General features: G+C 52.6%; 7 protein-coding genes across 7 annotated transcripts; 4 read left to right on the forward strand and 3 right to left on the reverse strand.

Annotated features, from left to right (window-relative positions):
- Positions 1 to 510: 510 nt before the first annotated feature.
- QC762_705970 (uncharacterized protein) lies at positions 511 to 3,096 on the reverse strand. Its single transcript, XM_062893448.1, has 3 exons — positions 2,373 to 3,096; positions 1,252 to 2,289; positions 511 to 1,186 (listed from the first exon to the last, which is right to left on the reverse strand). The coding sequence occupies exons 1-3, from the start codon at positions 2,679 to 2,681 to the stop codon at positions 1,103 to 1,105; spliced, it is 1,431 nt and encodes a 476-aa protein (XP_062739249.1). The 5' UTR covers positions 2,682 to 3,096; the 3' UTR covers positions 511 to 1,102.
- Positions 3,097 to 7,041, forward strand: RIA1 (Cytoplasmic GTPase/eEF2-like protein (ribosomal biogenesis)). Its single transcript, XM_062893449.1, has 4 exons — positions 3,097 to 3,530; positions 3,591 to 3,611; positions 3,669 to 6,438; positions 6,502 to 7,041. Exons 1-4 carry the CDS (start codon positions 3,468 to 3,470, stop codon positions 6,882 to 6,884), a joined length of 3,237 nt encoding a protein of 1,078 aa, XP_062739250.1. The 5' UTR covers positions 3,097 to 3,467; the 3' UTR covers positions 6,885 to 7,041.
- Positions 7,042 to 7,307: 266 nt separating this feature from the next.
- LAG1_2 (sphingosine N-acyltransferase lag1) lies at positions 7,308 to 9,398 on the reverse strand. The gene is made up of 2 exons (XM_062893450.1): positions 8,715 to 9,398; positions 7,308 to 8,619 (listed from the first exon to the last, which is right to left on the reverse strand). Exons 1-2 carry the CDS (start codon positions 8,895 to 8,897, stop codon positions 7,525 to 7,527), a joined length of 1,278 nt encoding a protein of 425 aa, XP_062739251.1. The 5' UTR covers positions 8,898 to 9,398; the 3' UTR covers positions 7,308 to 7,524.
- A 605-nt stretch (positions 9,399 to 10,003) lies between these two features.
- RIM21 (pH-response regulator protein palH/rim21) lies at positions 10,004 to 12,286 on the reverse strand (the record flags this gene model as incomplete). Its single annotated transcript, XM_062893451.1, has 1 exon — positions 10,004 to 12,286. The coding sequence occupies one exon, from the start codon at positions 12,284 to 12,286 to the stop codon at positions 10,004 to 10,006; it is 2,283 nt and encodes a 760-aa protein (XP_062739252.1).
- A 1,228-nt stretch (positions 12,287 to 13,514) lies between these two features.
- QC762_0108380 (uncharacterized protein) lies at positions 13,515 to 14,011 on the forward strand (the record flags this gene model as incomplete). The annotated part of the gene is made up of 2 exons (XM_062884283.1): positions 13,515 to 13,667; positions 13,847 to 14,011. The coding sequence occupies 2 exons, from the start codon at positions 13,515 to 13,517 to the stop codon at positions 14,009 to 14,011; spliced, it is 318 nt and encodes a 105-aa protein (XP_062739253.1).
- Positions 14,012 to 14,330: 319 nt separating this feature from the next.
- On the forward strand, positions 14,331 to 14,745 carry QC762_706010 (uncharacterized protein; the record flags this gene model as incomplete). The annotated part of the gene is made up of 2 exons (XM_062893452.1): positions 14,331 to 14,380; positions 14,463 to 14,745. 2 exons carry the CDS (start codon positions 14,331 to 14,333, stop codon positions 14,743 to 14,745), a joined length of 333 nt encoding a protein of 110 aa, XP_062739254.1.
- A 1,405-nt stretch (positions 14,746 to 16,150) lies between these two features.
- Positions 16,151 to 19,532, forward strand: BUD14 (protein phosphatase regulator; the record flags this gene model as incomplete). The annotated part of the gene is made up of 6 exons (XM_062893453.1): positions 16,151 to 16,178; positions 16,448 to 16,849; positions 17,504 to 17,656; positions 17,712 to 17,785; positions 17,837 to 19,411; positions 19,470 to 19,532. The coding sequence occupies 6 exons, from the start codon at positions 16,151 to 16,153 to the stop codon at positions 19,530 to 19,532; spliced, it is 2,295 nt and encodes a 764-aa protein (XP_062739255.1).
- Positions 19,533 to 20,884: the final 1,352 nt, after the last annotated feature.

The raw sequence follows: 20,884 nt of genomic DNA on the forward strand, positions 1-20,884 counted from the left end.
CCATCCAAAAACAGGTGGGTATAAAACACCTTGCTATGTCTATCCCAAGCAGCTTCCTATACATATACATGAGCTGGGTAAACAAACAGTGTACCATCCTACACCAGACCCAAAGCAGCATATAGCTCGTCCCCCTATCCCGAGTACAATAGGTCGAGATCGACATCAAACCAGCCACCCCTGGAGCTACATCAAACACATGTGTGGTCGTCATTGTGCATATCAGTCCCCTACCTGGGAGAGGGGAAAAGGAGGGGGAGCTTCCCTCGGACGGGGCAACACGACAGCATTTCACATGTCACCTCACCCACCTCATCAGGCCATCTCACCAATTGCACGACCACCACAGCATTACGTACCGTACCATACCAGCATCAGCATATCAAACTCCACACCGCCAGTAAGAATCACCTTCACCATATATTCTATGCATATGGCTCGTACAAAACAACCCAGTCATAATCTTCCTGTCACCAGCCACGTGTGTTACAATCATGATAACAACCATCCTGCTTTCAAATCCACATCGTATTAAAGATCGCTGTCCGAAGCTGGTACCATATAGTAGTAGCACCCTGCTTACTTCCCCAGAAACATACCACACAAGCCGAAAAGCCGCTTATCACCGCTCTCCATTCCTGCCGTGGCTCTTATCTCCAGGGAACCGGCGATCCTCCAAACTACCTCAGGGTATACTCGGCCGCCGGCCAGTCTTGTCTTCCCTCGACCGGACTTTTCGGAGGCCCCCTTTTTCTTAAATGTTTCCCTCCGTTCCATACCATCTACCCCCCGCGCGCGTTGTCATGGTATGTGCTGCATATCGTGCCTCCCTTTCAGGCAAAGAAAAAAAGAAAAAAAAGCTTTCCATTTTGACGCCTGATATGCAATGCTGCAAACCACAGAAAAGGTACCTTGCGTGCGTTAATCCACCCCGCCCATCCAGCTCCCTGCTTTTGTCTTTCCGTTACCGTGCCCTACATAAATCCCCGGTGAGATGTACACAGCAGACTGGGTATCAGTATGACCCAATGGAGAAACATCCATTTTGCGTCATTCCCATCTCAGCCGAAACCCCTGGTCCCTGCGGTGTGATATTGCTCCTTCATGCATAAGTGCGCGAGAGGTTGCGGAGATACCAATCAACGAGCTTGCGGCCCATCTTGGCCTCCGAGATATGGATAAGGTCCTGCATGATGAAGTCAGCATATGCCTTGTCTTGAGATGAACAACCAACAAAAGATCAAAACTTACACCTTGGAGAGCATAGTCGAGGTCGCTGGTGTTAACCCACTCGCCCTCCAAAAGAGCACCCTCGTTCCACCGGATCTGCTTGTTGCGCTGCTTGTTAACAAGCAGGATAGAACGGAGCTCCTCGGGCTTGACGTCGAGAAAACCAGCCAGCTTCTTGAGGTCCATGGTGGTGTAAAGACGGAGGTAAGACTTGATGGTGGGGTTGAACATGTTGGTCTTAACCTCCTCCATGAAGATGGAAAGGTGGTGCTCAATGGGGTCGATGTTGCTCTCGGGGGCATCAAAGTTGGGAGGTACGGGAGAGATGAACTTGGGGCACGCAGTGCGGAAGAGCTCCTCGAAGACGGGGAGGGACTCGGGGCCGCCACGCTGGAGCTTCAGGAGCTGCTCGCCGTACTTCTCACGGAGGGCGGTGTGGATGCTGTCATCCAGACGAGTGGGCTGGAAGGCAACGCAGATGGCGATGAGAGCGAGCATCTGGTCGCTCTTCTTGTTGATGTTATCGTACTGCGCGTTCTTCTGGAAGTTCTTGGTCCTGGAGACGTAGATCAAGATGTGGCTGAACATGCGGAGAGCGTCGGCGTAGCGGCGCATCATCATGTAAGAGAAACCCACATAGTAGTATGTGGTGAAGTGGGCAGCCATGACACGGGCGAACATGGCCTTCTTGTTGAGCTCAATGTCGTCGAGAGTCTTAAGCGCGAGGCTGAAGTCACCGAGAAGGCAGTGGACCCGGAGGAGGCCAATGATCGAGAAGTAGCCCAACATCTTGTAAAGGGCCTTGGATCCGTAGGGACCGGCGACAAGGGCGGCATCCTCACCGCGCTTGGTAGCCTGGAGCTGTTCCTGGATCTGAGACTTCTGGATCAAGGAGTAGAGAACGTTGAGCACGCTGTAGCAACCCCAGGTGTTTGGGTTCTCCTTGAGAAGCTGAGCTTCCTCCTCGTTGTTTCCCTGCCGCGCGATCCTCGCCCGGTATGTGGAGAATGTGTTGAACTGGTAAATGAATTCATCAATCACATCCCAGGCCCAGTAGTACTACCCTCAGTATCAACGTCAGCTTGTTGGCCCTCAACATGTAATCCACAACCCATTTCGGCTGAGGTATAGTGCAAACTGACCGATGGAGGCTCGAGATCGACGGGGCCTTCCGAATTAAGGATGTAGTGGAACAAGCTGCAGTAGTTGTCGTAGCTTGAGAACTTGGCCTCGAGCGTCGCCTGATAATCCAAGGGCTGAGCGGCCTGGAGTAACCGGGCCTGGAGATCGTCGGCAGCCTGGGCAAGGGCAGCCTGGTCGAGGCCGTCCAAATCGTCGTCCTGTCCGTATTGGACCTGCTCCTGGTAGTCGGCGACGAGGGCCTCCTCCTCAACATCGCTATCGTCCTCCATGGCCCGGATAGGGGCCATACCCTGCTGGAAGGCGCTCATGATTTCGAACTCGTGACAGACAAACTCGGAACTGTAAATCGACGGGTCGGTTTGCGGGGGGTTCGTCGGGGCGGTGGTAGGGTCGCGGGTGGATGGACTGGTTTGTGGTGGTGGTGGCCGTCAGTCGCAAAAGACCCAGAAATGGTTTGCTGCCGGGGGTGGGGCTCAATTTTTTGTGCTTGAGGGGCTGCCACTGGACAAAGCGGTGAATTTTGATATGGCAGCTGCAGCGCCGGTTTAGGGTTTGGTGTGTAGGTAAGCAATTAAACAGTATTGGCAGAATTGTTGGTGGCTTTTAGCTGCATAAGCTCCGATTGGTGCATTTTTGTCGATCGCTTTGATGCAACTTTGATGAATCACTTTGAATCAAGCTGCACAGCATGAGCTTCGCCGCAGCGAAGAGTCATCGGTGTAATCTCAGGCCATTTTGACAATTATATAGCTTCCTTACGTCAACAACTTTAGAATGAAGATATCTAGAGCTCACATTTGCTTACAAACAGCTTGCCATTCAGTTCTTGGCCCCACCTGTGACAGACCGATTCTCCTAGTTTTCTGAAGGAGGGGCTTGGTTTTGCCCCGCCAAATATTTTGGACCACTTATCTATCTTATCGTCAATCCCACTTCCATCCCAGTTCGACCATCGAGGTGTTGGATTACGACGCATATATCAACCTTCTGTTGTCACTCTTGATAGAAAAGTCTAGAGGTGCTCGTTGTTTATATTCAGAAAATACCAACCCTACCAACTGTACATTTCACACCCACCATTACACACATTCACCATGCCGGTCGTTAGTCCCGAGAAGCTGGCAAAGCTCCAGCAAAACGCCGACGATGTTCGAAATGTATGTCATAGATCACATCTCTCTCAAACATGGATGAACCTCACTGACGCCTCATAACAGATCTGCATTCTCGCGCATGTAGTAAGTTGACAAGTGAATTTTACACATATCAGCATCACCTGGACTGACAAGAGCTAGGATCACGGTAAAACCTCACTTACAGACGCTCTTCTTGCCACAAATGGCATCATTTCACCGAGATTGGCCGGCAAGATCCGCTACCTCGATTCCCGTCCAGACGAACAACTGCGTGGTATCACCATGGAATCATCAGCTATTTCTCTCTATTTCTCCATGCTGAGAAGGTCAAGCCCAGAGGCTACCCCTGAGCCAAAAGAATATCTCATCAATCTCATAGACTCACCCGGGCACATCGATTTCAGCAGTGAGGTCTCGACGGCATCGCGACTATGCGATGGGGCTGTTGTTCTGGTGGACGCAGTAGAGGGTGTATGTAGTCAGACGGTCACAGTACTCAGACAAACGTGGATCGAGAAGTTGAAGCCATTACTCGTCATCAACAAAATCGATCGCCTTATCACCGAGCTCAAGATGACGCCGAACGAAGCATATATTCACCTCAGCAAACTACTAGAACAAGTCAACGCTGTTCTGGGTAGTTTCTTCCAAGGCGAGAGAATGGAGGAGGATCTGAACTGGAGAGAGAGAATGGAGGAGCGCCGAGCCCAGGCTGTGGCAAACAAGGAGGCCCAATTGGTGGACCAGCAAAGCGATGCCGGCGATTTACAGTTCCAAGAAAAGGACGACGAGGAGATCTATTTTGCCCCTGAAAAGAACAATGTCATCTTTGGCAGTGCCATCGATGGCTGGGCGTTCACAGTACGGCAATTCGCTGGCTTGTATGAGAAAAAGCTCGGCATCAAGCGCAGCCTTCTTGAAAAGGTCCTTTGGGGCAATTTTTACCTCGACCCGAAGACCAGGAAGGTTCTCGGGCCAAAACATCTGAAAGGCAGAAACTTGAAGCCTATCTTTGTTCAATTGGTGCTCGAGACTATATGGGCTGTCTACGGGGCCACCGTGGGTGGTGACCACGGAAAGGGGTACCCAGCTATGCTGGAAAAGATCACAAAGTCTTTGAACATCACCATTCCACCTCATATTCTGCGCTCCCGCGACCCGAAGTTACTTCTTACCACCGTCTTCGCGTCCTGGCTTCCACTCTCGGTGGCACTCCTGGTTTCAGTTGTTGAGTCGCTACCTTCGCCCAGAACCGCCCAAGCCGAACGTCTTCCAGAATTGCTGCAAGAAGTGCCTGGTGCGGACCAAATCGACCCTGCCATCAAGGAAGCCATGGTCTTATTCAAAAAGGAGAAGTCAGACCCCATGGTGGCGTATGTGAGCAAGATGGTGTCAGTCAAGGAGAGCGAATTGCCAGAAAACAGAAGAAAGGGCCCAATGAATGGCGAGGAAGCCCGAGATCTTGCGAGAAAGAAACGCGCCGAGGCACTCCGTGCACAGAAAGAGGCGAGAGGCGACAGAGAGGATGATGACGTTCAATTCATCACGGATGGACTTGCAAGCGCCTCTCTTGAGACCCAGACACCAGAAGAGGAGGAAAAGCCTGCCGAGACCGAGCATTTGATTGGTTTCTCTCGTATCTACTCCGGAACCCTCTCTGTCGGTGACGAAGTTTACGTCTTGCCACCAAAGTTTTCGCCAGCCAATCCGCTTGCTGAGCCAGTTCCCAAGAAAGTCAAGGTAGAGGCACTCTACATGATGATGGGCCGCAATCTTGAGCTCCTGGACACAGTCCCGGCTGGTGTGGTCTTTGGCATCCGTGGGCTCGAGGGTAGCGGCCTGCTCAAATCTGGCACAATATGCAGCCAACTCGAGGGATCTGTCAACCTTGCTGGTATAGCAAATCTGCACGGCAAACCCATCGTCCGTGTTGCTCTTGAGCCGGAGAATCCATCCGACTTGGACAAGATGATCAAGGGTCTCCAACTGCTTGTGCAGAGTGACCCTTGCGCCGAGTATGAACAGTTTTCTACCGGTGAGCACGTCTTGTTGACTGCCGGTGAACTGCACCTGGAACGCTGCTTGACCGATCTCAGGGAACGCTTTGCCCGCTGCGAGATCCAGGCCAGTGCCCCTATCGTGCCCTACCGTGAGACAATCGTCCGCGCAGAGGAGATGCGTCCTCCGGTCAACAAGGATCTCGGTCGTGGTGTTGTCGTTGGTGTTACCAGCTCCAAGCAGGTCACCATCACTCTTCGCGTGAGGCCACTTCCAGCGGAGGTCACCGACTTCCTAGGCAAGAATGCCGCCAGTATCAAGACTCTTTACTCAGGCCAGAAGAATGGTGACGATGAAGGCTCCGTAGCCCAAGATGATTCGTCCGAAGCAGATGCCGTAGAGGACAACGACCTCACTATCACCAAGGCTCTTACCGCAGAGGAGCTATTCAAGGAACTTCAATCCACCCTTGACAAGAGCGAAAAGGCTCGCGACGCCTCCATCTGGAAGGACGCCGTGGACCGCATCATCTCTTTCGGCCCCAGGCGCACAGGCCCGAACATTCTCATCGACGCGACCAAAGACCAGTTCTTCCCCAAGGCCTTTGCCGCCGACAAGGAGGCTGTTGCCAGGGCCGTCAAGATTTCTGGTGATGAATCCCTCGACGCCCGCCACTTCAGCGACAAGATCGCCTACGCCTTTCAGCTCGCCACCCATCACGGACCCCTCTGCCACGAGCCAGTCCAGGGCATTGCTGTGTTCATTGAGGATGTCTCTGTCAACATTGAGGGCAACGTCACCGCTCGTGACCACATCAACCGTCTCACTGGCGAAGTGATCAAGACTGTACAACAATCCATTCACAAGGGCTTCCTGGATTGGTCACCCCGTCTAATGCTGGCCATGTATTCTGTTGAGATCCAAGCAGGCAGTATGTTTTCCCTCCTCTCCCTGTTCCCTTTTAACTCGGTATACTAACCTCCCTTTCCTTCAGCCGAAGTCCTAGGCCGCGTCTACGACGTCCTCACCCGCCGTCGCGGCAAGGTCCAATCCGAAGCCATGAACGAAGGCACGCCCTTCTTCACCATCGTCGCCACCTTGCCCGTTGCGGAATCTTTCGGTTTCGCGGATGACATGCGCAAGCGCACATCTGGTGCTGCCCAGCCTCAGCTTATTTTCACTGGCTTTGAGATTCTGGACGAGGACCCGTTCTGGGTGCCGTTTACAGACGATGATCTGGAGGATCTGGGCGAATTTGGTGACAAGGAGATCGTGGCGAAGAGGTATATGGATGGGGTGAGGAGGAGGAAGGGGTTGTTGGTGGAGGGGCGGAATGTGGCTACTGATGCTTCGAAGCAGAGGACTCTGAAGAGATAAAGGTGATAGAATAGGGGTAGAAGACACAAGATTGGTGAGCAAAAAGAGACAATATTGTGCCCCAAATGCCGTGGCCATCTCTTCTCAAGCCGGAAACAAGGCCAAAGTATCATGAGTTCATTTCATCTATTATCATATTATTAATAATGCTAAATATTCCGCTCTGTCACACACTGCCCTTCCTCCTCCCATTGCCCTTTGCTTTCCTCCCATGCAAACATGAAAAAGCGAATGTACAAGTCCAACCTTTTAACCAGACCAGACCCAAGCAGCCAGCCAGCAGCAGCAGCAGCAGCAGCAGCAGCAGCACAGCGCCCCAACCCCATTGCTTGCTAAAACCCCCAAAATAGTACAAAAAACGAACGACATATATATACTTGGCATAATTTGTTTACGCATCCGCCTACCAACCACCCCCCAACCCCAACCCCGACCACTCTATACCATAAACCCTGCCCGGTTTTCCGTGATCCATCCCTTCCAGTCGTCATGCCCATTTCATCCATCATTTGCTGGCTTGATTCTTCTCAAAAGAAAAAAAAAGAGACAAGACAAAGATTATTAAAAGATGTAAAAACCCACTCCCTTTACTTTCCCATCCCCTCTCGAACCGAACAAAAACCACCCTTCTCACTCCCCCTCACTTCTTTTTCCCGTTCTGCTGCTCCCCCTCATCCCCACTCCCCTCATCCTCACTCCTATCATCACTCGCCTCCCGATCCCTCACAAACCTATACGCAATCCTCACAATGAAAAACAACCAAAACAGATTCAGCGCCTGCAAGCTCCCCAGCAAACCCCCCGTGATCCAAAACGCCAAGTCACACTTGTAGCTGCCCCCCTCCCAGTCCATGACATACGGCCCGACAGTCTTGAACTCATTAAACAAGCTAACCAAGATCTTCAAGTTCAAAAAATGCCTCAGGTAGATCCAAGAGCACATAAACAGGAAATAGTACGGTCCCGTGATCGGATGGTCGACATAATTCAGCGATTTGGAAGTGGCGAGGAAAAAGTCCGAAATGTCGTGCGTGATGTACACCGCAAGCCCCATATAGGTAAAGTGAAACCTGTAGCTCAGACCGATGAGCGCAAGCGAGACGATATGGTGGCCGACTAGTTCCTTAAAGTCCTTTCGTGGCTTCTCCATCCCAAGCAACAACACAATCGCCTGCTGGGCCCAGTACGCCGCCTGGAAGAGATAATAAAATTTAAACGCCCCGTCGTGCGTCTTGTGCGGGTAACCTTCGTACATCCCCACGACATCAAAGTACCAGATTGGCGTCCTCGACATGACCCACATGCCACACGGGCCCATGATGCCAAAGTAGAGCGCCGTGTACATCTGCTCCATGTATCTCGCCTGCTTCCCCCTCGACTTGAGCCCGACCCAGCGGGAGAGCGGGCGGAGGACCTCCTGCATGATGAACTCGCGCGTGAAGGAGAGGACGACGGTGTAAAAGGTCACAAAGGCGATATCCCAGAGCCCCTTGCCGTACTGGACGTGGGTCGCCCCCGGGGTTTCCGACAGGGGGAGTCTGTACGACAGGAACAAAAAGTGGGAGAGGGGGTTGGAGGAGGTAGGGTTGATTGCGTAGCCGAGGAGGAAGCAAGACAACAGGAACAAGGGGAGGACCCAAGTGTGTTTTACGCACGTGTGTTTGACTCGGTGGAGGAGGGTGCGGGCTTTGCGGCGTTTGGAGGTGCGTTTTGTTGATGGGGGGGAGGGGGGTTCCTGAATGGGAACAGACACATCGTGAGTTAGTTTTGGTGTGGTGGTGTTTACCTTCGAAGCGGTCAGGAGAGAGCGAGCGATAAGAAAACACATACCTTGGAGTGGGCTCCCTGGATGTGCGCAATGCTCGTAGCAAGCGACGGCGAGCCGGTGTCGCCCACTTTCAAGTCATCTCCCAAGATGCTCGCTTTTCTCGTCCTCCTTCGCGTCGCCGTCGCGCTCTCGGTGGTGGTGGTGGTGCCGGGCAGAGGCGGGAAGGGCTCTGATCCCGTCGCCATCTTTGGTGGTTTTAGGTAAGGAAAGCTGTTCAGTTCTGTGTCGTAGGGCGCCACAACGCGGCCGTTTTAATTGTTCGTTCGCGCGCCGGTTTGTGTCTCGGGTTGGGCAAGGAAGAAGAAAAAAAAGGTTTGGAATTGTCGGAGTCGGAGGCAAACAGCTCTCGAGCCAGCCAGCACAGCGCGCGGACTTGATTTCCGAGGGATTGGATGAGACGGGGGTTCAAAAAACTGCAGGGTTCCGCAGAAAAAAAGGCTTCGATTAGGTAATGGATCCCTGCTTGTGCCTGCTGACACTTCTAGACGCCGCCTCTAAGAAAAGTGGTTGCAGGTAGGTATGCGTGTAGGGACTGGCACTGACTGTAAAGACCCAAATCCCCTTTGTTGATTGTTGACCTCAAGGATAAACAAAATGGTCAAATCAGTTCAAGACGCCGTGTCGCACAGCACGAACGAACTGACGCTGTTAAAAGTACACTGTGCAGTCGACGGGTCCGCGTTTTGAGAAACGGCCAATCGACGACGGACAACAACTGAACCCCTGATTTTAGGGGACCGAGACCCACAGGTCAAGTGCGAGCCCCTTTTTTTGGAAGCCAGCTGCCGTTCTCGACCGAGTCTTTGGATACAGTGCTGACTGCTGTGTCAACAACTAAAAGTGTTATGAGAATCTAGAGCGTAGTAAGATCGTGCAACATAAGCTGACAGACCAGACACATGGAAGCGGCATGAATGGCAGAAATAACCGTACTTGATTTTCCTTCACCAAAACCTCCCGTACAAGCTAAACGATAGATCTGACACCTTGCTGTAGCAGATCACATAAAACTGCTTTTCCCCCCGAAATAAACCACGTCCCAACTAAATAGACGAGAACGTAAGACCACTACTCGTGGTGTGATTCAAAATCCAAAACACTGTCGATATATCGACATCCCATGAGACCATCACTTTTTGTGGCATCCAAAAGCCCAATGAAACAAAACCCTCCAAAAACCCCTTTGAAAATGCTCCGTGAAATAATATGCGCGCCTGCTATGCCCATAAAAATACACAACCACAGCCAAAACAATCGCCCAGTATCTTTTTCAGGTCACGTGTATAAACCTTCATGAAGGAGCGCGGCCACCAGAATCAGGACCATTATCTGGGCCTGGTGTGGAATCAGAGTCCTGTGATGGGCCCCCTCCTTCAGGCCCTCCCAAGTGTCGACCAGAGGAAGGCTCTGTAGGTCTCACCGTGTCCGCAAATGATATCTGAGTGCCACTCGGGGTAACTTGAGGTCTCGAACTTGTCAAGATCGAAGCCGAACGACCAACCAGAGTAGTAGGTGACGAATCATTGGTTGGTGACCTCAGATCCGAGACTGCACGAACTGGGGTTGTCGCTCGCTGGTATTGAAGCTCCTCATCTTCCAACAGTTGGGCGAGAGCAGCCCCTCGGCGAGGTGGTGCTGGAATGACCGTCACAGGCAGACTATCCGTGTCTGGAGCTGGCCGGAACTTCTCCCGCAACCGCTCAGCCTGATTTGCTGTGAACTCTTCAAATCGGCCGCGGATGTCCCACTTCCCTTCCTCTCTTGGCGACTTCTTCTCCTCAGACGAGACGGCATTCTCCTCATCACTCCGCCGACTTCGCTTAAAAGAGAAGCTCGGTGTGAGGGTCTGCCATCTGCTGGACCCACCTCCCTGTGGCCCTTGGCCTTCATCTGCTGGTCTCCGGGGTGGTTCAGTCCGATGAGTGCTTCTACCATCGCTACTTCGGCTTGACGATGTGCTGGCTGTGCGTGATAGGGCACTTGTGTTGTGTGGCGGCGGCGGTGTGGCTTGCGATGCCGAGTCTGTGTTTTGGTGGTAACGAACTGCGTACACCGTGCTCGCAGCGCTCGCAGTGTCTGTCCGACTGATGGGTGTTGCTGTCGGCGCTGGTCTTGCTGGCCAAAGCGGTGGTTGCAAAGATCGTACTCGGTCATGATCCGATGGCTGTGGTGTCGTTTGCGTTGTTGTTTGGTCAGCTGGATCTTGATCCTTCTTTGGTCTCAGCCGAGACCTGTACTTGGCCTTCATGGCGATTACCGAGGGCCATGTATTTCCTCGCTCTCCTTGGGTGACTGCTTTTTCCTTTGGTGGATTCTCGACGTACATCTCCTTATCCCCGCCATCACTGCCACTCCCTTTTCTTCTGCGGCGAGCACGACCGTCAGAAGTCGTGACATCGAGCATCTCGTCTCCGTCAAACACCTCTCTTCCGAGAATACCGTCTCGTTTCTCTTCCCGTTCCAAAGCTTCGATTCTTTCCACCCACTCCCAGACAACTACACTAGCGGCAGCCGCTCCCACCCATCTGACGTACTCCCCCCAGCCGGTGAAGTCTGGCTTTGCTATATCCAGAATAAAAAAGACCACGGGAATAAGTACCGACATCAATGACAGGGCTGCCATGAGACACATGTTCTTCATCTGCGGATGATAGAAGGCATATCGCTTCTTCATCAGTGAGTAGTAAACCACCCAGGCGGCGTACAGCACCCCGAGAGCAAGCGTGAAGAGGTAGCTGAGTGCTGGGATGGCATCGGAAAAGGAGCCGGGCCGGTTCGAGCCCGTCTGGTCTGTATATCGAAAGCTGTTGAGAGATTGGAAGATGACGTCGAGCGTGATTAGCGCAAAGGCGGTCCACTTGATGATCACCTTTTCTCGCTGGCGGGGAAAGAGGCGAATGAGAGTTTGGGCTTGTGCAAGCCACAGAAACGTGTTGGAGACAATTCGGATTGCTTTTAGCTCGTTGCCACCCAAAACCTCCTCCTGCAACGCCTTCGCATTCTGAATCTGATAAATATATTGCTCCTCAGCAGCCTGAAAGGTCGCAGCAGACGCAATGGTGAGTGAGATAACGACAGACAGAGCCGCCACTTTTTGGAACCACGGTCTGCCTCCAATCGTCGGCCCCGATCCGCTGTGAGTGAATCCTCGTCGACCAAGAACAACAACTCCACCATCTAGGAAAGATCGTGGCGTGACGAATAACATGATAACAAGCATATACGCAACTACTGTCGTCGCCGCAAGCGCATAGCACTGAGGAAAGGTTGACGCATAAAAGGGATCGCGAAAGTCGGAATATGTCCATCCATCGTCGTCTGGCATTGCCCCTACATTCGGATCGAGCTCGACTGAACCACCGCCAGCGTTGGCAATGATGGCTGGTGGAGTGACTGGTGTGCATAGTGGCCGGAAAGCGGCCGAGGCTGTGAGGGTAACAACATCGCCATTTGGCATGGACAGAATACCGCCGACCGGGAGATTGAGAGCACCGCAATTGCGACCTTTGGATACTAACGGCGCGTCGGTGGGCACGGGGCCCGCGTTACCGGGAAATAGCTGGCGGGCTTCCATGACGCTGATTGAGGGCGGCCTTCCGCCTAGTTTCTGTTATTGCCCAATCTCCATGGAATTAATTCCTCGAATGAAGCAGTCGTCCTCTCGTCGCAGGAAGGCTGTGGGCGCGCAGCGACGAGTTGTCAGCAGCTCCGGGGGCGGAGAAGCCACACAACCGCGCGGGTGGCAGGTCGGGTCGTCGTCGGGTTTGGTTGCGTCGCAATGGTACTACAGGTGTCTAAGATTGATGAGCTGACAATCAGGATGCCGTCGCGATGTTTGGCGTGGGGGAGGCGATCGCAGAGAGGGCTGGGCGCCGAGAGATGCTCGCAGTCGGGAATCGACGGGTGGGCTTGGAGAGCGGGTGAAGGCAAAAAAACGCAACGGCAGCGTTGTTGTTTGTGGAGGTTGAAACGGCGGCTGGTCGTGTCTGGCGTCAAGTCTGTCGATTTTGTCGTCGCTCTGTCGTCCTGTCTCAACGGCCGGTCTCGAATACGTTTGAACTTTGAAAGTTTGATGGTGAAATGATTAATAGCCGGGAGTGTAGAAGGGATGGCCCTTCTCAACACTGCAAAATTGGCCTGGAGTAAAGAAGCGGAGATACCGTGCCTGGACTGATGAGAGCGCACTGTCCTGAGGGAGGTGACAAAGGGTCAGGTTGCGCTGGCAAATGAAAACTGGGGTGGTCGTGGTAGTGGTACTGTTGCCGCTAGCATTTCAGTGTTCAGCTGCCTTTCCAAGCGAAGTGCAAGCGCCTGCCCACCTCGGCCAGTCTCACCGCTCGAGGCCTATGAAAAGAGAGGATTCGAGCTGTTGCGAAACGAAGGGACAAATCTCAGTGTGACAAGTTGCTTGCTTGCTTGCTTCCTTTGTGCTCTCCTCACGATGCTACCATCAACAGCAATACCGGACGTTGTAAAGTGGTCTTGATTACTTCTCGACGCTTCTCCGTCTTCCGTAGACAAAATAGGGGTGCTGTTTAATTAGCGCTTATCACTGGATGGCTATAACCAAGCGGGGAAAAAACAAGCGGCCGGGCAGCACTCGCAGCACAACAACGCTCCTCCAGCGATCTGCCAGCTTTTTTCTGATCCCAGGCTCGCACTGTGTGTCTTGGGTGCATCTCAACGCGCAGCAGGGATTGACTGAAAATGTGGTCTGCCCAAGCACACCAAGCACGACAAGATTGGGGCGCAGCGTGATTCTTCGTCACCCCAAATGAGCCATCCTGTTTTCCACAACAGGAATGTTACTTAGGTGGTCTTATTCTGACGAAGTGTTCCCTGGAGATACTGGGAGATACTGGGAGATACTGTGCTGCACAAGTTACACAAGTTGGTGTGGTCGGAAACTGTGGGAACCCTACACATCGGTTAGCTGGCTAGGACTTGGGACAGTAGTGAGTTTTCCCCGCTTCTCGCTCACGATGGTACCATCTTGAGGTCACCCTTCGCGTTCACACAACCCTTCTATTGCCTTCTTGTCCAGAACCATCTTGTGTGAATGTAAAATGCACGAGAACAGCTGCGGGGAAGCAACCCCTCTTGATTCCATTGATCAATCTGACTGTCCGCCAAGGGTTCCCGTCATTCTTGCCATGCTGTCATTGGTGACCTTGGCGAAGGCTTGTCTGTCGTGGAGAAGAAGCTTGGCGGCCCGAAGCCGATGACCCCCAGCTTCGGCATTCTTCGCCCGTCTAGAACTCCTGGGAGGCGTGAACTCAAACCGCAACGCCGGGAATAAGGTCATCATGGTCGTGGACCCTTTCCATCTGATATGGGCATTGCTTTGACCAGTGACACACCACTGTGCGCTTTCACTTCCTTCTTTTCTCTGAACCCCCTCTTCCGGATCGGCATCGTCCCACACCGCCACCAGAATCCAGCCAGAATCCAAAGAGGAATGCCACATGTGAGCATCGGAATACCCAAACCAGGTGTTCCCAAGAAGTTCAGGATTCCTCTTTTGGATACCTTCGGCCGGCTGCTTACAGTCCATCTTCAACCAGCAGAGATCCAGCAGTGGTCACGTCGGCTGTGGTCCCGCATGTGCCGAAGCTGCAATGGTCCCATATTCCAAAGCGCTCACTGTGACGGTTCCCTACTGGCTGAGGTGAGATGTCTGATTACACTCATGTGCCACCACCAAATATAGCGCACTCGTCTTTGTATTGACCAACTGCATACTCTTCAAGCCAATTATCTGCCTTGAGCAAGGGACACGAGGCTGACCAACAGAGGCCGGGACGGGGAAACGGACTTTTCAGCCGGAATGTCCCTCACTTCGACGGCGGTCGTCTGGTTCACCAGTTTGTCCGGCTGGTCGTCATCATGCCATCACCGCAGAGCGATTCATTCCACGTGTCTACCCTTCCGATTGCTGGCGTGCTGGCTTCCGAACATTGTGCCCCAACGTTGACCGAGATCGGGGTCCGTGGCCTTTCTGAGGCCATTGGGATGCCGTGCTGCCCTTCGTGATGGCATTGGTATCGAAGGCTACTGTGACAAGGAAAGCCTTGCCGGACATTAGTCGAAGACATCATCACCTACTTTCTGTTAGCTGGAAGCTCAAGGGGTAGCCCATAGCTCCACCTCGATATTCTTTAAGGAAAGTCCTGTTCCAGACGGATTGTTCGACGGCAGGTAAGGAGTCGCAAAATATGGCTGTCAAGTATCGTTAATCTACAAGTCAATGCATTGATATAGGAATTGCTAGGAATTTTAACAGTTCATGGCGGGGCAGTTGAGGTGATGATGAAAGTGGGCATAGTCCACCCCGCAATTTCGCAGTGGGGAAATCACCAGCAGCCGTCAGTGGTTCTGGGAACCAGCTGGCCAGGGCCTCCCTGCACGCCCAGCGTTTCATGTGCCCCAGGGCCATAAGACTTCCACTTTTTTTTTCTTTTCTTACTGCTTTTCTGGAATATCACGACAGAAGAAGGCATTGATATCGACGGTAACCACTAGCTAGTAGCTGCTATATGTGGCAGCAAAAGAGAGTATAGTGCCGAAATAGAAGAATATCACAGCGTATAATTGAATCAACAATCTCTCTATGTGGTATAGAAACACTGTTTTTAAGGCAAGATCCTCGCGTGCCAGCTGGCGGAGCTCACGTCAAGCAATCGAGAATCAATGCCCATCCCCGTTCCTCTCCCATCTTCCCTCACGACATCATATCGTCCCCCTCGTCCTGCATTTGTCAATCAATCATCGACTTCTTGACTTTGGACGACACAAACCACCAGACAATTTCACCATCGTCAAAGTTTGGTAGCATCGGGCCTGTCGCGACACGGGCCATGATCGCCGTTTCACCCATGTCATTGCCTCCGTCCAGTGCTACGCAGCAGCTAACAGCCTCGGGCATTTGATCCATCTGATCTCGCGATCAAGCCACAGCCGCAGGTCGAGGGTACTCAGGACACTGGCAGACGTCGGTTGAAGGCGCTCGATATCCCGCCATCCGGATACCATCTGGATACTGATATCCATCTGATAGCGACTGATTAGCCATATCGAGAATTTGAGATTTGGGAATCCCAAACTCCCCATCTTGGCCCGGCGCCAAGCATTAAAATCACCTACACTACCCATAGCCAAGGGCAAGGGGGCGCCTCGTCAGCCAGCCTTCCACCTTAGGGGGCCAGCCGCAGCCTGGGATTCTTCAGGGGTTTTCCGCCATCTCTCGAACTTGATCGGCCGACGGGAAGGGGAGCCTGCGACGGACGGCTGCATTTTTGCGGTTCTGCGATTTTGTCACTTTTCGCGGCGACACTTTGCGATCTTCCTGTATTCTCCAGGCGCCATCCCTGCTCTCCCGACAGGCTCAGGAACAGCAAAAGTTGGCATCGTCGCGCGGGCCACGGGCCAATTCGCCAACATGACAAGGCCAGAGATTATTCGCGCTGGTATGTGCTGAGAGTTCTCTCATTTCGTCTGCCCCCATGATGCGCGCCGCTGTGGCCCGGTTCCCTGTGGCGCCCTGTCCAGGAGGCTAGGTAGGGGACCGGCTTGCTTTCTGTGCTGCCCTTCGTGCTCCCCCTCGTGCCTGTCTGTGCTTGTGCTTGTACAGAGCAGGAGTGGCAGCAACAGCAGCAGCAACAGCAGCAGCAGTAGTCGCACAGGAACAACTGTACGTCTCGGACCGTTTCTCTGACACACCTTGTCAACTTTCTAGACACCATCGACCTCCAAGCGCACGACAACCCTTCCGCTCCGCGACACGCCAGGCCGACCCCTGACGGCTCCCTCGCACCACACCAGGCCGAGACCTTGAGAGAAGTTGCGGCAGAAGCAGCAGAGGAGAACCACCGTAGCCCGCCCGGTCTGTGGAACAACGACGCCGACACCGACACCCTCTATTCCGTCTCCGACTCCCAGCAGAGCGGCGGTTACGGCACGAGGCACGACGACGCAGGCAGCATGCAGACGGGCACCCGGCAGGATGCGCTGGCGATTGCCCAGAACGGAGGCCATTCTGGCCACGAGGTCGATGAGGCGGTCATGGACGGCGAAACCGAGGTGGACGTGGACGACGACATGATGGACAGGATCTCGAGCTCCCCTTCAATTGAAGATGGTGGGTTGCCCTCTACCCTTCCAGCTTTTCCTTCTTCTTCTTGTTCGAGCGGTTCTGGACGTTTCTTGGTGCGCTGCTCATCGGATTTGTCTGTAATTGGTGATGCGAGGTCTTCTTCTCCGTACCTCGAAAGTCCTAATTACCTACCTCCGATGAGCACGGATGGGGAAACGGAACGCCACCAGGCGGTTCAACGCTCTTATTTTCTTTCGCCTGCACGTCGCCATCATCATCTGGACGGTGAGTTTGAACTACACGGCAGACCGGACACGCCGCAGCCAGCCACAACCTTTAGCCCCACAAATCCCCTCAACTTTGATCCCCCCGAACATGAACTCCAGTCCGGTGCCGAAGAGGAAGTAGAATTACCGCAAGATATGAGGAGGTACAAGGCAACCCTCACCAGCGGGAAAAGCACCTGGCCGCCCACTCGCCATATCTCACACCGTTATGATGCCACTCCCGGATATCTTCCCTCTAGGGAGCCCGCCGACCAGGACGCCTCTGACGACAGCTACTCGGATTTTCCTAACCTGACAGTTCCCTACCACAGCTCGGACGAAGATAATGATGATGATGATGGCGACTTTTCTGACTCGGAAGATCCTAGATTTGTCGACTCTGGTTGGGGCGGAGAGTGCTTACAAGAAGCAGAGGACATCGATTTCGAATTCGTATACGCCCTCCACACCTTTGTTGCCACGGTCGAAGGGCAAGCGAACGCAACCAAGGGTGATACCATGGTTCTTCTCGACGACAGCAACAGCTACTGGTGGCTGGTGCGTGTCGTGAAAGACAGCAGCATCGGTAAGTTGTCAGCGCTCGGCTTTCTGGTTGACGAAGTGCTCATGGGAAATCACAGGCTACCTCCCCGCCGAACATATCGAAACTCCCACCGAACGGTTGGCTCGTTTGAACAAGCACCGGAACATAGATGTAAGTTGGAGAGGGAGCCGGTGGAAGGAGAGGGGTACTGACAAGAATTAGCTCTCCGCCACAATGCTTGGTGATCAAACCGATAAAGTCCGGAATCCCATTAGATCTGCCATCAAGAGAAAGAAGGCCAAGACGGTCCAATTCGCACCGCCTACATTTGTGGACTATTCTGATATCGACTACTCGAGCGAGGAAGAGGATGTGGCGGCCGAATACTTTGCCCAGGCCGCTCAACAAGGTCAAAAAACCCAGCAGGCTTCCGCTGCCGCGGACACGGAGGACGATTCGGCCAAGGTCGAACCATTGAAGCCCAGGACAACACAAAAGGATTCGAAGCCAGACGAGACCGACAACTCGGCGAAACCACGGAGCTCTGAAGAAGGAGGAGAACTCAAGGTCGACGGGCCCAAGAAGACAAGCGACGGGACTGTCCGAGACTCGTTTTTCAAAGATGACACAGTCGAGACGAAGAAGATTACGCTTACGCCTAACCTGTTGCGGGATGATGATGGAACAAGGCTGTCGAGCGAATCCAAGGAGATGAGACAACGACCAAGCTTGGATAGGTTGCTGGATAAGGACGGCTTGCTCGGCAAAGACGGCAAGAAAGGAAAGGATAAGAAGGAGAAGGATAAGAAGCCCAGTGCCATTCGAAGCTTTTTCTCTAGGAAGGACAAGGATAAGAAAGCCTCCCATGAGGACGAGGATCTCAGCAGAGACAGCCACGAAAGAGAGCCGGAGGAGGAGGAGGTATCGCAAGGGTCGCCAGAGAAAACAGGCCCCCAGAGGCAGCCAAGCAAGTTGCAAAAGCAGCAACCCCGGACGGAGCCATCGCCAACTAGGAAGCCTGGCTCTACTAGAGAAACGGGCAATGGTGTTGACATCAAGGCATTCTTGTCGGAAAGCAAGGTCAACAATGTCGCCAACGTACCACCCGCCACGATGCGTTTGGTAGAAGCCAGCCCGAAGGGTTCTCCACAAGGCAGCCCGCAGACAAGTGGGAGACCTCAGAAGGCGACCAAGGCCAAGACTCGCATGGGACTTGACGACTTTGACTCTGATGATGATGATCTGGATCCTCAGCCTGTCCAATCTCCACCTTCCCAAGACCCACGACGTCAACAACCACAACAGCAGAAACGTGCTGCTCCAAACAATACCAATCCCTTCATCACTCAGCAACAAGCACAGCCAGCGTCGTTGGGCGGGCAGGCAGTTAGAGGTGCTCCCACACTTAATTCGCCACCTCAACAGCACGAGGAGAGGCTATCCGAGTCGCCTGTCCAGGTCTCGCCAGTCATGTCTAGCAACCCGCCGCCGTTGATGGTCGATACATCGAGCCAAGAGGAAGACCGGTCATCGCCAAGATCGACACCCTCACCAGAACTGATTGAGCACGAAGATGCGGATACGTCGGTCAACAAGGAGACCATCACGCCGTCCACTTCTTCCAGGTCATCGTGGAATGATACCAACCTCAGGGCCTTTTTCGATTCCGGTTCAGATATTCGGGACTTGCTGGTGGTGGTGTATGACAAGTCGAATGTCGATCCGGTATCTTCGGACCACCCGGTGGCAAACGGTTTGTTCAGAGAACAGAATGCTAAGCTTGCTGAGATAACAACTGTAAGTATCTTCATCATTACTGAACTTTTGCAGGAACATTGTATTAATCGTGTCACAGCAACTCGACAATATGCTCGGTGACTGGCTAGCCCGTAAGCAAAGGCTACGGGGAACAGTCTAATTATACCCACGATTCCTTTATTTTTCGATTAATTCCCCCTGTACAGCCCGACTACCTATTTTCTCCCTTTGGCTAGTTTGTTTGTCCTTCTTTTTTTCTTGTCGAATTCCCCCTTAGGTACTACACCAACTTGACTTGGTTTTTCTTGGTTTGGTTTTTCTCTTCTTTATCATCAGTATTATTATCAATTGTTTTTCTTTTTATCCTTCGTGATGCATTTACGATACGACACACGCGGCACAACTGTTGTACCTGCTGCCCAACCTATGTTCAAATTTCCTTGTTTTGTGTCTGTTTCTACCACTGTTGTTGAAAGCACGGCTATGCGCAAATGTTCTTTTCTGGATTCTGCTGAATGGAAAGTGACGAGTCTTGGTTTAGCTTTGTTGGGTTTGTGTTGTTGTGGAAGTGTTTTATTTTGTTTTACTTTGAGGGGGTTGGAAAGGAGGGGGAAGAGCATTGGCAAATAATTATTGTTTTGTAAGGGAGTGTTGTAGAATGAGGAGGAAAGCATTGGGTAATATTGGGGTAGCGGTGGGGATAAGAGCATGTATAGAGATTGAGAGGAACGAGTGAGGAATAGAAGTTGAGGTTTTGAAAGAGACTGTCACAATGATACCCAACGTCAACGTTGAGCCTTGCTGTGTGTGCAGGTTGTCATCTGATGACGACTAACAAGGCTGGCTGAGTCGGGAGTTCCCGCCTTGGTGCATTGCATGGTGCATAAAGGCACTACAACTTGGTTGAACACGGACAGGGCGGATGTTGACACACACACACATGGCAGATAAACCTATCATTCCTTCTCCACTTGGCACAGACTACTTATCCCCTCCTAAAATGTGATTCATATACGGGCTTGACCTGCGAAATAGAATGCAATTCGTAGATAGACAAGTAGACACGGCAGAGGGAGTGTCACTTGGACAGGGACCAAGGGCTTGGCAATTCTGGATAGACATCTTCCGCGCAATGAGAGCTGAGAAGAAACAATTTGATTCACAGTCGTAGGTGGAAAAAAAAGAAGCTAAACAAATTCCTCCGCTGCCCGACTCTAACCAATCGACACCGAACTCAAACAACAGCCCAAACGGGGTAGCGAAACATCGCGCTTGGGCCGGGGGTGGAGTCGATCCGACCTCCGGCTTGGTAAACACTCGGACATGTGTGATGTAGTGGAACCGAGGCCGTATCCGACGTCCTACGGGGACATCGACGCTCTCTGTTCTGTTTAACTACAACTGTTTACCCCTCCCTTCCCTTCATTTTCGTTCTCATTATCAGTTATTCTCATACTCACCCTCATGCAAACTCGACTTTCATAACTCAAAACCAACACACTTAGCAAACAA

This window comes from Podospora pseudocomata, chromosome 7 (genome assembly GCF_035222375.1).
Source record: "Podospora pseudocomata strain CBS 415.72m chromosome 7, whole genome shotgun sequence".
In the NCBI taxonomy this organism is placed as follows: Eukaryota; Fungi; Ascomycota; class Sordariomycetes; order Sordariales; family Podosporaceae; genus Podospora; species Podospora pseudocomata.

Excerpts from the sequence above, each read along its gene's own strand:
- RIA1 (XM_062893449.1), top strand. The coding sequence starts at position 3,468 with ATGCCGGTCGTTAGTCCCGAGAAGCTGGCAAAGCTCCAGCAAAACGCC. Across the intron at positions 3,531-3,590 it reads ACGCCGACGATGTTCGAAAT|ATCTGCATTCTCGCGCATGT; the intron begins GTATGTCATAGA and ends GCCTCATAACAG. Across the intron at positions 6,439-6,501 it reads TGTTGAGATCCAAGCAGGCA|CCGAAGTCCTAGGCCGCGTC; the intron begins GTATGTTTTCCC and ends CCTTTCCTTCAG.
- LAG1_2 (XM_062893450.1), bottom strand. The coding sequence starts at position 8,897 with ATGGCGACGGGATCAGAGCCCTTCCCGCCTCTGCCCGGCACCACCACC. Across the intron at positions 8,620-8,714 it reads TCCAGGGAGCCCACTCCAAG|GAACCCCCCTCCCCCCCATC; the intron begins GTATGTGTTTTC and ends GTTCCCATTCAG.
- QC762_705970 (XM_062893448.1), bottom strand. The coding sequence starts at position 2,681 with ATGAGCGCCTTCCAGCAGGGTATGGCCCCTATCCGGGCCATGGAGGAC. Across the intron at positions 2,290-2,372 it reads TCGATCTCGAGCCTCCATCG|TACTACTGGGCCTGGGATGT; the intron begins GTCAGTTTGCAC and ends TACTGAGGGTAG. Across the intron at positions 1,187-1,251 it reads TCGACTATGCTCTCCAAGGT|GACCTTATCCATATCTCGGA; the intron begins GTAAGTTTTGAT and ends TTCATCATGCAG.